The sequence below is a fragment of the Apodemus sylvaticus genome, chromosome 4, assembly GCF_947179515.1.
Source record: "Apodemus sylvaticus chromosome 4, mApoSyl1.1, whole genome shotgun sequence".
Lineage (NCBI taxonomy): Eukaryota > Metazoa > Chordata > Mammalia > Rodentia > Muridae > Apodemus > Apodemus sylvaticus.
Window position 1 is genome coordinate 63882537 of NC_067475.1, and position 14465 is coordinate 63897001.

The window sequence follows — 14465 nt, forward strand, 5'->3', positions numbered from 1 at the left end:
AGGGATAGATATTCTTACAAGTGTTGGTTAGCCTTTTCCCTGCTGATAGCTGATCTAGACAAGTGATAGTGTTTATGTAATAACTTCTAGCTCTTTTCTTTGAGTTCCAATTCATGTATTGTAAATTCACCCCTTAGAGGTGTAGTATTTGGTCATCTTTTAACATATCCAAGAACCTGTGCAGCTATTGTACATGATTTTAAAATATTTATATCATTCCCTCCAGAAAGAAACTCCAGCCTCATTAGCTATCACTGTATCACCCCTGATTCTAATCTGTTGATCACTAACCCATTATCTCTGTAGATTTTCCATACATATACAGTCACTGTATATCCCTGTCCCCAGTCCTTGGTGGCCACTAATCCATTATTCCTGTGAATTTTCCTATTCTAGATTTTCCACACACATAGAAGTATCGCTGAGTAGCTTTTTTCACTTGGTGTATGAGTTCCAAGATGCAGCAGTTTGTAGCTTGCAACAGAGCCTATAATCTGGCACAGTGACACCACCAGCTGACACACCAGCATGCATGGGGGAAGTCTCAGAAGGCCCCACCTCTAAATGAAAATCTTCAGGCAATTAAGTGCTGGAAAGTCAGTCTACTTCAGGGATAATCCCCTTAGGTTATCCAATCCCAAGTGATTAGCTGTAAATATATATATACACAGCAACAATAAAAGTACTCGGTCGGTTATGCATACACACACACACACACACACACACACACACACACACACACACATCTATCTATCCATCTGTCTGTCCTGTCTGTCCTATCTTTCCTGTCTGTCTGTCTATAATAATAATGATTAAAGAGGAGAGGTTATAAATTTGAGAGGGGAATCACAGGAAGATTTAGAAGGGAAAAAGGAGAGAAATGAGAAATAATGTAAATACAGAACATATGTATAAAATTCTGAAAAAAATTCAATTTAAAACATTTGCCCCCCCCCCTCAGCTCTACCGGATCTTACAGGTCCTGTGTACACTTGGTATTTCTTTGTTTAAGCGAGAAAGGTGAAGGCCCTCATTGCGTATGGCAGATTTGCCCAAAGTACCTTTTCAGTTCCTTGGAGTCTGACAGCTTCTGGGTGGACAGGAACTTATGTAAGGTCAGGCTACCAAGCCTTCTGATTGTCCTTTAGCCAATACCACCTTTGATGTCATCTTAAGGGACACAGTTACTTGACACCTGACCTCTGGAAAGAGTCTGTTTTCACTAAGTCTCCTCATCAGGAATTCCTTGACCATCTTATGAAAACGCACATTGGAGTATACATTCCAAAGATCCAGACTCCAGCTGTGACTACCATATCGGGTTTTTTACACCTATATGAAGTGAATTAGGTCTGTTTTTTTAAATTTTTCAATTTTAAAATTTTCAAGCTATGCCACACTGGGCGTAGCTTGAGCATCTGAGACCTCACACTCTACCCCCAGTGTCACATCTATTCCAACAAGACCACACCTCCTAATAGTGCCACTCCCTATGTGCTGATGGGGGCCCCTTTTATTTAAATCACCACAGGTAGCATTGCTAAGGAACACTCACACTTGTGTTTTCTTTCCTCTCATTTTCAGCCCTTATTTTAACTCACACCAATATACACTGGATGAAAAGTGAGGGAGAGTGACGAGCAGGGAGACGGAAAGGATAAATTAGCTCAGCCACTGCCACAGTGGTGAAGATGAATCTATCACATTCTGGCTCTTGGCTCTCGGTCTCTTGTAACATGGTGTGTGATATTTTAGCTCATGCCTCTTCTCTAACAGGGAAAAACTTTCAAAGACTAAAGAGACTGTAGGCTGACACCAGCATGTTGTATTTAATGGGAAGATCGGGGATATTGCAAAGGAGTGTGTTGCCAAGTTCTTCCTTTACTTTTAAAGAAATGAAGCTTTGATTCATCTGGGAAAACTGCCCTTCCAGGACCACACAGACTGCTGTGCCCTCAGTTCCACTGGAGCGTTAGTGGTGGACCGCGGTCAAGAATGACATTAGAGAGGAAGATAAGTGTAAATCAGGTTACTGGAGTGATTCTGCCACCACAGTGCCCAGTGTAGGGAGCTCCTTAGCCTAACCTTGACTCAAAGCTACCAATTTTTCACAACAAGCAAGACAATGTATTGCTAGAATAGACAAAAAAGATGACTAGGCAGCAGCATGAGAAGTGTGTCAGGTGAGCGAGCGAGGACAGCTACAGAGGGTGTCACTGCAGAAATTCCCAGGGTCCCAGCACAGTGTGACTTGTTACCCTTGTTACCATTGGGGCATTTACACGTGTCAGTCCCCATTTACCAACCTGACCCACCTGGTAGGATCCCTGTGGTTTTGCAATAATAGATGTTCCATCCCCAAAGGTGGCACAGCAGCTACTGTCCTCGCAGTTGGTGATAATAGTGGCATAGTGTGAGCTTTCTATCCGCATACACTTCACCTGTCTCGTGACAGTCTCTGGACCTTCAGCTACAAGTAAAACACAGAGTAAGGAGACTGGGCAGGATGCATACAGTGGGCAATCAGCCTCAGCCCATCTCCCGGCCAGCTGCATTCCTCGTGGAGAAAGACTTGTCTGTGAAGAATTGCACAGGGTTTGAGTGTGGCCTGAAATCCTTGTCAATATCCTTCAGAATAGTTCTAGAATCTACATTCTGATATGTCTTAGCATGATGTATTAGTAAGTATGCTGCTAGTATTCTTTTCATTTTGAGAAGTGGAAAATGTTTTTCAAGATAAAATTGAAATTCATTAAATATATTCATCAATGACAGTTGATACTTGTTCCTATTTGGTCATGTTGTTTCAAAATATGTTTATAAACAAAGTCTCCAGGCAGAGTAAAACAGGCATTTTGTCTATGCCACCTTTATTTTTTTCATGCAATTAATTTATAACTCTATATAAATATATATTAAGAATAAACAACACATGGAGTTTATGTACTTTATATTTACATAAATTATATACTAATCTATTAAATTATATAATTACTATATCTATTATTTATACCTGTATTTTCAACATTGTTTTGAGGTCTCTAACAATTTTTATTATTGAGTGATTCAATATGTAGTACAAACTGGTTTTGACCTCTTGGTCCTCCTGGAAGCTGGGATAACAGGCCTCTGTTACCAAACTTGAAGTCTCTAGAAATATTTTGTGTACGTGTGTGTGTGGGCACATGTGCATATGCATGTCCTTATAGCATCTGTGTTTATATGTTATATGTTTATATACAATATATTTGTATTAAGCATATGTGATTATTTTATATTAAGTGTGTGATTGTATTTAGTGCATAGTATGTATGTTTGTATTCAGTGTATATATGTATGTATGTAGTCTCCTACCATAATGAAATAGTGTCCCCTTTACTATTATAGTACACTTTATTTTTCCATTTTATCACTGATGAACATTTATATTTTACCCAATATTTCAGTGATATGCCAGGTTGAAAATTGCAGCTGTATGCCTATTTCATCACGCAAAGATGCAAGGCTATCTATATAATAAAAGCCCAAAGTTAACATTTTATATGATATACGTTATAGGGAGGGCTCTTTGTATCACAGGGGTATTCCCTGGCTGGCTCACTTATTTTTATGAATACTTTTGGTGAATACTTATGGTGAGTTTTCTACCTGACTCACATTGTAACACTCTGTTATTACCCTCTTGAAAATTATAACTCACTTGTTTCTTCATCATTTGGGGGAGTAATATGATCTTCATACACTTGGTAAAAGGTTGTGATTCTGGTACCATCGGCATGGTCCACGATCCGGGTCCCATCCTTCTTCTCAACAATGATCACCTTGTCTTCTCGAGTAGTCATGACCTGACCGTCAAAAGCAGAGCATAAACACTGGGCTGGATGCGTAGGCCCCGGCGAGTTTATTTCTGTGCTTAGTGAATGTGAAGCTTCCATTTTCTACTCGATCTAACTACTGTCAATGACTCCTGAGGTAGACGAGGACATTTAGACTTTCTAAATTTTATGAGTGAAGGAATTTAAATTTAGGCCTATTGAAGTTAAGAAAAGATGCCAAAGTCACTCAAGTATTAAGTGACAGAGAACATTTCAATATATCAAAAAATTATAGCATTGGGTCTGGGTCAATAGAAGCCAGTCTGAGATATAGTTCATAGGATTTGTTTCCTTGGAAACTTTTGAGAGGATGTATCCCATGTAGGTTGCCCTTGTATTATGAAGCCCCTGGATAGGGTAACCTTCAAGGTAGCCATCAGCACAGTAATGGACACTGTGGAGAGAGAGGCTGCCGCTCCTTTGGGCTGAGGTGATTCACGTCTACATATAACCAGATGTCTGCTGTGCATGCTGTGTATGGACTTGAGGGTTTAAGGATGCTATGGGTGTGGGTGGCCATTAGGCCTCCTAGATGAGGTTGCCATGCCAATTGTACAGTACTTTTTGTTTTAGAGTCCTCTAAAGTTAAGTCCTTGTAATCGTGAGTGAAAGACTATTGTGTTAGTTTGCATACATGTTCAAGTGGAGTATCTTCCTATAGGCAATAGAGAGTCCGGAGTGGAGTATTAGGAACTTTCTTTTCTCTGTGAACACGTATTTGACAAGAAGTAACTCAAGGGAAGAGGGTTTATTTTGGTTCATGGTTTGACAGCAAATAATTTATCATAGCAGGACTGAAATGAGAGAGAGAGAGAGAGAGAGAGAGAGAGAGAGAGAGAGAGAGAGAGAGACAGAGACAGAGAGGAGTGTCAACACTTATCAGGTTTGCTTGCTCCCCTTTCCTCTGCATACAACAGTCTGGGCATCGGACTCACATTTCGGGTGAGTTTCTGTTACCCTCAAGACATGCTTAGATACAACTCTGGTGATTTTGTCTAGTCGGCAATGAAGATTAACCACCACAGAAGGGAAATGGCCGAATGGCCTCAGGTGGAAAGACAGCAGGTGAGCAGCCCATTGCCTGTCAGCTTTATTCCAGGTCAGCCTGAAAGACTTTAAAGTGCTAAGCACTGGTACGATGATGGGAGCCGGAGCGCTATGGTAAAGTGGGATGGAGATCTTTGCTCTGAGTTACAAGTCCCTAAAGGACAGTGCTTCAGGGCTCCAGGGTTCTGTGGTGAGTGCTCTGCTTGGCTTAGTTCTCTACCTAAGGCAAGGGTGCTGAGCTTGAGCCCGGTATGTTAGTGAAGAGTTGTGCCTCGCAAAGCACTGGGAGAGACAAAGACCCCAGGGCAGGGCGCCTGGGTAGATATGGGGAGTCTGGGAGCCACAGACTAAGTTGCAGAGCCTTCAGACTTTATCCTAACTGGAATCAAGCACTACTACTGGAAGTTTTTGGATACATGTACCAGAGCAAGAATCATGAAACAAACAACTAATCCCAGAAGTTCCTTCAGTCTGAGAGAACAATCAGACCCTTGTTTGACCAGCTATTATAAACCTGTGTCTCCCCCAAATATAATGAAATCTCAGCCCCCAAGGTGATAGCATTAGGAATTGGGGCTATTGGGATTTGGTCATGAGTTTAGAGTCCTCTTGGATTAGGGGACTTATAAAAGGTACCCTGGAGAACAATCTCTTTCCATTGTATGAGACTACAATGAAACTAGGTATGTGGGGTCTGGCATGTCCCTTCTGTTCACAGTGTGACCTTAGACAAAGTACTCAAATTCCCTAGCTTAGTTTTCTTCGTGAGATAGAAACTGCAGTTTGTTGTAAACATTGTGTGAGTTGTTACACGGAGATATCAGTGATAAGGGCCTGGGGCATTACTGGCTCCACTCATATTCTTAGTTATCTGGTGCTTAAAGTAAACTTGATGCTGTCTGTAGTTGTTGGTTCAACAACTACATAGTGGTAATAGGATCAGTGATGGGAATTAACATTTATAACTAATAAATATTAATTTGCATATTAAGGTAAACATTTTGCCTCAGGGCTGAATTACAGTTACTTGATGTATCCCAAATAAAAAACCTCAAACAAACTAAACACCTCAAAAACCAAAACCAAAACCAAAACCAAGCCTAACAAAGGCTGTCTTTTCTGAAATGATCAGTTGCATTGAGTCCTACAATATAAAAACAAATAGCAAAGTCAAATGTGGTGAAGTCATTCTACAAATAGCTGATGAAGGAGAGGAAGTATAGGTCATGGAATCTGCCTACAGAGGAGGCCGACATTTGTTATCAGCAGTGTGTGTCTGTAAACCAGAGACAAGGCACCCAGAGAATACTTCATTTTGTTTAGGCTTAGGGGATGCCACAGAGTTCCACATACAATGTTGAGGGGATAACTAAAGAGTCGAAGGAGCCAGGCCCTCAGTCCCTAACACTGGATTTGAAATTCTGGCCCCAAGCACTTCCTCCTCCAAGTGTGAGTATTTGAGAGTGCTCAACTTGCTGAGCTGTTTCATCATTGTGTAATAAATAATCTGTAGTTCTGTGAGGATTAAAGTACACAAAACTCCCCAAAGGAAGCCTGGCATGTGGAAGATGTGAGGCTCATGGCATGTAGTGACTTCATATCATACCCAGAACCACTGCTTTTAAAATAACATTTGTTTACCACTCATCCCCTGTACGGGTGCTCACTGATGTTGAGTTTTTAAGTTATGTAATGTGAGTGTTATTCTTTGAAAGCATAGATCATGAACCAATTTTTACCACTCAGTAGAGAGGGCCATAAAGAATCAGGACAAGGTCATATAGCCTCATTCCCAGATGAAACAGTTATACAAATATATTTAACACAAGGAGATAGGTGACATTAGTCACATCTATGCTTAAATAGTATAAACAATTCATGAGCTAGTCAACATTTCAGTGCACTATTGAGGCTAATGCAGGAGTTCAAGCCAGCCTGGGTTATGCAGCAAGACTGACTGTCTCAACAGTAATACCACCACCATCACCACCACCACCATCACCACCACTATCACCAGCAGCAGCAGCAGCAGCAGCAGCAGCAGCAGCAGCAGCAGCAGCAGCAACAACAACAACAACAAATTAATCTCTTAAATAAATGAAAGAAAAGGAACAAAAATTCATAACCCTTATTTTAAAAATTAGTACTTTGTTCTAACATTATTTCATGTACACACATGCAAAATACACACACACACACACACACACAGACACACACACACACACACACACACACACACACTTCAGAAAAATGTGCCACTAAACCACACAGTGATTTTAGCTGGGCTTACTCATCTATTCATCCATCCATCTATCCATCCATCCATCTATCCATCCATCCATCCATCCATCCATCCATCCATCCATCTACTTACCCACCCACCCACCAACCTACTTACCTACCTACCTTCCCACCAAGCCACCCACCTACTGCCTAACAAATATTTGGAAGTTAAGATTTTGTACACATTTTCCTACATGTTTCAAGACGCCAATGGTTTAGGTATTTTTGTGATGTGCACCGCTTGGTCGTACCGTTCCATTGATGGGATCTGTAGCCTGGAAGGATAAAAATTGTTTCAAGTCCCCAATTTTCTCTAGTCCTTTTGTGCCAATCCTCCTTCCATCAGGTGTTGTGGTAAACCAGGTGCCAATGTGGGACTCCACAGGAGTTGTTGGAGGCACCTCTGGGAGAGCATCATGGATTTCATTCTTATTTGCCACTGTTTGATTTTTGTGACCTTTTCCTGTGGATATTCAAGGACAATTAGAAGTGTAATGTAACTAGAATACATTCATAGATTGCTTGTCAAGTCCTGGCACAGTCTAAACTTCCTTAGACACTTAGACAAGCCAAAGCAATAGTCACCAATTATATTACTTCTTAACAAGGAATGTCGGGTTACTAATAGGTCAGTTAAGGACTTAACCTTAGCTGAATTGCCTCCAGGTGTACACACCTATGTGCTAGTGCTGCTATGTGCTGTGCTACACTGGGGAATGGAAGCATTGTATTTACTTCTGAACAGTTTTACTTTTCCTCATTTGTCTGTGACTCCCAGACTGTGTGGTCTATATTCCACTTTTGGGTGTGTCACTCTTCTCTGGCATATGATCTATCCACAACAGCCTTTGAAACGTTTAAACACCTCTATTTTGTCCATTCTGAATCTGAGGGCCCTAACTAGCCAAGCAAATCCTTGGCGTCTCATCAGCAGAAGTGACTTTGTACAGGTGAACGCCACATCAACATCCACCAGATGCATGTTCCTATTTCCATCCTTCTCAACATCTGGGGGCCACATGTGTAGAGCACCAGGCCTCGCTGATGAGGTAAACTCAGAAACTAATTATGATCAGAAAGTGAAAGATTGTTAATTCCAGAAAAAGTCTCTAGATTCAGAGCATTCAATGCTCACATGTCAGACTACAAATCTCAGTCCTATACACAAGGACTCAAAACTTCACAGAACTCAAGAAAAGACACATGGTGAGTTCAGCCCTCCAGTTGCCCCAGGATTTGTTTGTGACTTGTTAGCACTTCCAGAAGAGGATCAGAGACAATCATGGTGCCAGATGCACAACATGAATAGATCCCCCTCAAGAGGCAGCCAATATTTGGCACACTATCTTTTTCTTCTCTTTTTCTCTTTCCTCTCTTCCCCTGTCTTATTCTCTCTTGTTTTCTCATCAACAGAAGTGGAAAAGTCATGCCAATATGAGGATTCTAGAAAGATAATGGAATCAGGGCAGGGGATATGTGGGTGGGACACAGCATGGTGTGCACAGACACCAATGAGTACTTTTGTAGTTAGGGGATACATTTTTATTGAGAGGAGAGACTGGAGAGAGAGGCATGGGTCCAGTAAAGTGTATCTTTATGGCCTGTTGTAGATCTTAGGTTCTCCTACAGGAAACATTTAAGAGGGACAGTGAAGTGTTCAAAGATGAGTTTGGTGCTTTTGGCAGGAATATGGGAAATTAGTCATAAAGAAAGTATGAGCAATAGTTAGAAATTATTAGTGTAGCAGAGATTACAGACAGCAGGAGAATCAGATAAGCACGACGTCAGTGCCTGTGGACACGGGAGAACATAGGTGTGAAAAAATGAGAGGTGGAAGAGCACAAAGAGAGGATTGTGTGCGTGTTCTGAACTCGTAAGCGACTACTATCTTCCTTTATTATGGGCTCAAATAGATAGAGTGAAGAAGATGAGGCAGTGATCAGGCATAAGGAATAGGGACAGATTGTGTTCCATTTCCAGCAACATCACCAGTTAGTCGCCAAGAATTTCACAAAAATTAAGAAAAAAATGTCAGTAAAGTTTTGTTTGTTGGAAGTGTCTCTGAAGTAATAACTGAATGACATAGGCAGCACTAGCCATGGCCTAAGCAGAGTAAGGGACACAAGGAAGTAGAGCTTGTCCTGATCATAGCTGTGAGGTAGCCCTGTGAGGTGGCCTGTGAGGTAGCCCTGTGAGGTGGCTTGTGAGGTGGCCTGTGAGGTAGCCCTGTGAGGTGGCTTGTGAGGTGGCCTGTGAGGTGGCCTGTGAGGTAGCCCTGTGAGGTGGCCAGTGAGGTGGCCTGTGAAGTGGCCTGTGAGGTAGCCCTGTGAGGTGGCCTGTGAGGTAGCCCTATGAGGTAGCCCTGTGAGGTGGCCTGTGAGGTGGCCAGTAAAATGGCCTGTGAGGTGGCCTTGTGAGGTGGCCTGCGAGGTAGCCCTGTGAGGTGGCCTGTGAGGTAGCCCTGTGAGGTGGCCTGTGAGATAGGCCTGTGAGGTGGCTTTGTGAGGTGGCTTGTGAGGTAGCCCTGTGAGGTAGCCTTCTCAAACTGAGGTGGCATGGGACTAAGGAAGGAACAAAATCCAGAACTTGTGCAAGATGGTTCAAGGAGTTAAATATGAAACATCCCCAGAAGCTTGAGACTGTCAGGAGCTGTTCTCAGAAAGTGTGATCTAGTCACAAAATAAATGCATGCTTTCTACTGCTATATACACCAGCACTTGGGGACAAGTGTTCAGTGTTCAATCTGGGGCTGAGCAGAGAAAGCGAAAATGTTTGTGGTATATGCTCACAAGCAGCACTCCTGAGTCTCCATGTGAAAATGGCCATTACTTAGGTGACATTCCGAAACCCCCTCAGAATAATAATTTAATATTAGGATTAATATCATATCCATGATATTTTCCTTCCTGAAACAGAACTGTTTTCAAAGGAATAAATCTATATTTGTATTGGTCCAAAGCGTTTAGAGTTAAAGCAACAAGAAATAAAAATGATCATGCAATAATCAAAAAGCACCAAGACACAAGCGCTCCAAAAGGGGCAGTCGAAGGCACCGACCGATTTAGGTCCAGACTCGGAAGTTTAAGTGTGAGCAGAGAGGATGCAAGTTACCTCCAACCTCCGAGGAGCAAAAGGGGCTACAGTAATAGCCTGCATTATTTGGGGGAGTTAGTTGAACAATCCTTATCAAGAACTCCAATGGAGGTTTCTCATGCTTGGCCCTGGGGTTTTTGTTAGATGATTTGTTGCTCTTGTGGGGCAATACGTCATCCCAAATGGCATGATTTCATAAAAATATATATGAGTTGAGGTAACTGTAAAGTAATATGATTCCTTGATGCCTTATCAAGCATCCTTGATATTTTTGCCCATTCTCCCTCCTCTTTCCTCTGTATTGACCTCCTTGTCTGCTCATCAATGAGTCTTCCTCCCTGATTTTCTCATTTTCCTCTTTACATTGATTGTATCCTGCTATTTCCTCCCTTGTTCTCCTCCTGTCCTCTGGTCCTTTCTTTACTCTCCTGGTTTCTGGTACTCTAGGATGCATACTCACAGCTGAAGACTTAGAGCTAGGGACTATAGAAAAGAGAGAACACGCGGTGCTTGTTTTTCTGTATCTGGGTTTATCTCACTCAATATTTTCCAACTCCATCCGTTTCCCTATACATTTTATGCAGGTAAGCTCCTACCTATTTCTTAAGGCACTGTACACTTCAGATACAGGACTTGGAAGATTTGGGATGAATATAACCCGGAAACTTCCTTCCTGTGCTGTAGCTTTATTACCAGAAAGTATTACATAAGCTGCCAAGGGAGTGAAGCAATCAATAGTTCTGTCTACGTGTAATGCCCATGAACTACAACAGTGATGCCTAAAGGCACAATATTGTCACTCACCATCTTGGTGGTGACCAACATTGGATTTAGGTCTCACTCAATAGGAGGGAAATCATGCTTGGTACTGGAAGCCTAGCCAGTTACCAGGGACTAGTGAAGTCATGGATCTTAGAAAAGACCCTACTATCACCACTTTACTAGACCCTAATTACATTCTAAAGCTTATTGTTCTACCCACAGATAAGTGTGCCTCTCACCCGATACCAAAGAAGCTTCTCTTTATAGCAAAGAGACTGTTACAGAAAACCCTAACAGTTCATAACACAGTGAGTAGTAGGTTGTGGGGCATCTAGCCCAAATGTATACATCTACAGCACAACTCATGCACTTATGGCACAGGAAACATTATAGAGGAGGAGTGAGCAAGATTATAAGAGACAGAAAGCAGAAAAGTCTGCTAAGTCTGGATTTTGTCTTCTAGAAAAGACAAATATCACACTCATGATACCTCATCCTTATGGCTGTCTGAACAGGAGCTGAATGATACTAGAAATAGAATAACTGGGAATTGTTGGTCCCTACCCTTAGACAAAGAACTACAGACAACTACTGACTGCTATGTGAGGGAAAACAGTCTCCTCTAAGATTAAGGACTCTCTTTGGCCCTTCAATAACAACTGGTCAGTCCTAAAATCATCTACATATCATATACATGTTAGCCATATTAAATGGACTCAAGGTTTCATGTATATATTTATGCACACACACACACACATATAATCAGCAATAATCAAAGAACTAGACACCATCGATTTGAGAGGGATGTGGGGCAACAAGGGGTTGAAAGGAGGAATCAGAAGTGGGAGTGATGTAATTATATTTTAATTTTAAAAATGTAATTAAAAACAGAGAAGACATATTCAATATAAGGGAAATATATGTGGAAAATGTAACAACTGAAATTTAAACAAGTTAATATGAGGTTTTAATAGAATATATAATGTACTTTAGAGGAGAGCTCAAAGATAGACTTGAACCAACAATGATTTAGACCGAAACTGAGTGCTGCAATTCTCAACACTCAGAAGTAATGGAAAGGGGGTCAAAGGTCTCTAATATGTTTTATGAGAATTACAAAAATAGAAGAAGAAGAAATGTATGGAAATAATATCTGAAGAGATAATTATTAAGACATTTTCAGCATCAGTGAGGTATGCTTATCTACAGATTAAAATGCCTAATGCACTACCACTTGTATAAGTAAAGAAAACCCACACATTGTCTAATTGTATTGAAACTATTATAAACAATGGGGGATGATCTGAGGACAAATGATATTTAAGGGAGTAGAAAGTAGACTAACAGCCAGCTTTAAAACATCAGATCCCTGTCAACGGACATCAATCTAGAATTTCACACTCAGCGAAGTTACCATGTGAGAATAAGTACTATATAAGGAGATATTCAGGAAATGTCAGCTCTTTGATGAATGAATTAAAATTTCTAGAAACAAAACCTTTCCAACTTAGCTTTGACGACATCCTCCTATAGGCTGTACATACAAGACACATTTAGACATGTGCTACAGACAGAGGAATATAAGAGTGGAAAAGTGGGCGGTGGCGGCGGCGGCGGCAGCGGCAGCAGTGGCTGCTCCAGCTGAAGGGCCATCAGCAGTGGAACCAAGGCGTCACAGGGACCAGTTAGGCCCTGCGCCCACGACCACTGACCTTCGCTGACCAGCCGGGCAGCAAGCAGCTGCAGTTGTGCGGCGCCTTTCCTGCATGGAGGCCACTTCAGAACTCGGCCTCCCACCAGTCAGGAGAGGTGCATCCATCTTGGTTCCGTACTCCAGGGATCGGACAGACGGAGGTACACAAACATAATACGAGGCCAACACCGCGGTGGTCTGAGCCCGACGGGCGTTGGCCTGCACCCAGGCCCTGGGCGGGTCGGGGGGCCATCGGGGTGCCAACCCAGCCAGGAGGTTTTTTGCCCAGGCCTGCGAGCGCGCCGCCTCCATTTTGCCTGCAGGACGACAGAGAGCTCAGGCGGGCAGACCTGTAACAGGCATAGCCTAAGGCTAACAAAGCGGGGGTCCAGGCCCCAAAAGGCACAGGACTGACCCCAAGAACTGGGCGGCTTGGTGGGCCATCTGTGAGTCAACCCGCCCAGGTGATTGTTAGCAAAGCAGACTCTCCCGGCGCTTTCAGGGAGCGCGGGCGCACACGCCCGCCATCCTAGTCACCTGGCAGACCCAATTAACAGTCATAGCCCTAGGGGAACTTTGCTCGGACCTTGGCCTCCCAGGCTTTTGCCTGGACTCAGGGACTGGGCGGCCAGGCTAACCTTGTGTGCGACAGCCCGGTTGGCGGATCGGCTGCCCAGCGGAGTGAGCAGAACACAGGGGAGGTCACAGTAGCATACACCGTCGACACTCCCTGGGGGTGCACACAGGCTCCATCTGGTCCACAGACACAATCTGGGGCAAGGCCTCAGGCAGAAGCCCTTAGCTCTACTCTCTCCGCTTCTGGATCCAGATCAGTCTGGGCGGCAGCATTACATCTCCAAGTCCTGCAAGTGGCTAGCTGGGCTTCCGGGCGGCCAGCTGGGAGAAGTCAGTGTGCTCCAGTGAATCCAGCTGGGCCCAGCGGGAGCCTTCGGGTGCCTGCTTTGGGATCTGAACAGCCTGGGCAGCAGCACACTGTCTACAAGCAGTGCAGGAGGTAAGCTGTGCACCAGAGGCCAACTGGGAAGGGGCAGCTTGCACTGGTGAGTCCAGCACTGACAAGATAAACTAACACCAGTGAGAACTAGATGGCAAAAGGCAAACACAGGAACGTCACTAACAGAAATCAAGGCAATATGGCAACATCTGAACCCAATTCTCCTCTACCAACATGTCCTGGATACCCCATCACACCAGTAAAACAAGATTTGGATTTAAAATCACTGGTCATGATGCTGGTACAGGAACACATGAAGGACATACATAAAGAAATTCAGGAGAAAATGGATCAAAAGTTAGAAGCCCTTGCAAGGGAAACACAAAAATCATTGAAAGAAATCCAGGAGAATACAAAAGCCAACAAGGAGGAAATGCAAAAAACACTTAAAGAAATACAGGAGAACTTTGGTCAACAGGCTGAGGTCATGAAAGACGAAACACAAAAATCTCTTAAAGAAATACAGGAGAACTTTGGTCAACAGGCTGAGGTCATGAAAGACGAAACACAAAAATCTCTTAAAGAATTACAGGAAAACACAAACATGCAAGTGAAGGAGCTAAGCAAAATCATCCAGGATCTAAAATCAGAAGTAGAAACAACTAAGAAAACTCAAAGGGAGACAACTTTGGAGATAGAAAGCCTTGGGAAGAAATCAGGGGACAGAGATGCAAATGTCAACAACAGAATACAAGAG

General features: G+C 42.9%; 1 protein-coding gene across 1 annotated transcript in view; it reads right to left on the reverse strand.

The window, feature by feature from the left end:
* Spag17 (sperm associated antigen 17) overlaps positions 1-14465 on the reverse strand; it is a 206915-nt gene that overhangs the window by 41876 nt on the left and 150574 nt on the right. Inside the window, exons 29-31 of the mRNA XM_052178557.1 lie at positions 7457-7668; positions 3701-3845; positions 2316-2470 (exon numbers count right to left, since the gene is read on the reverse strand). Of these exons, the coding sequence (XP_052034517.1) occupies positions 2316-2470; positions 3701-3845; positions 7457-7668 (512 nt within the window). The remainder of the gene's footprint in view (positions 1-2315; positions 2471-3700; positions 3846-7456; positions 7669-14465) is intronic.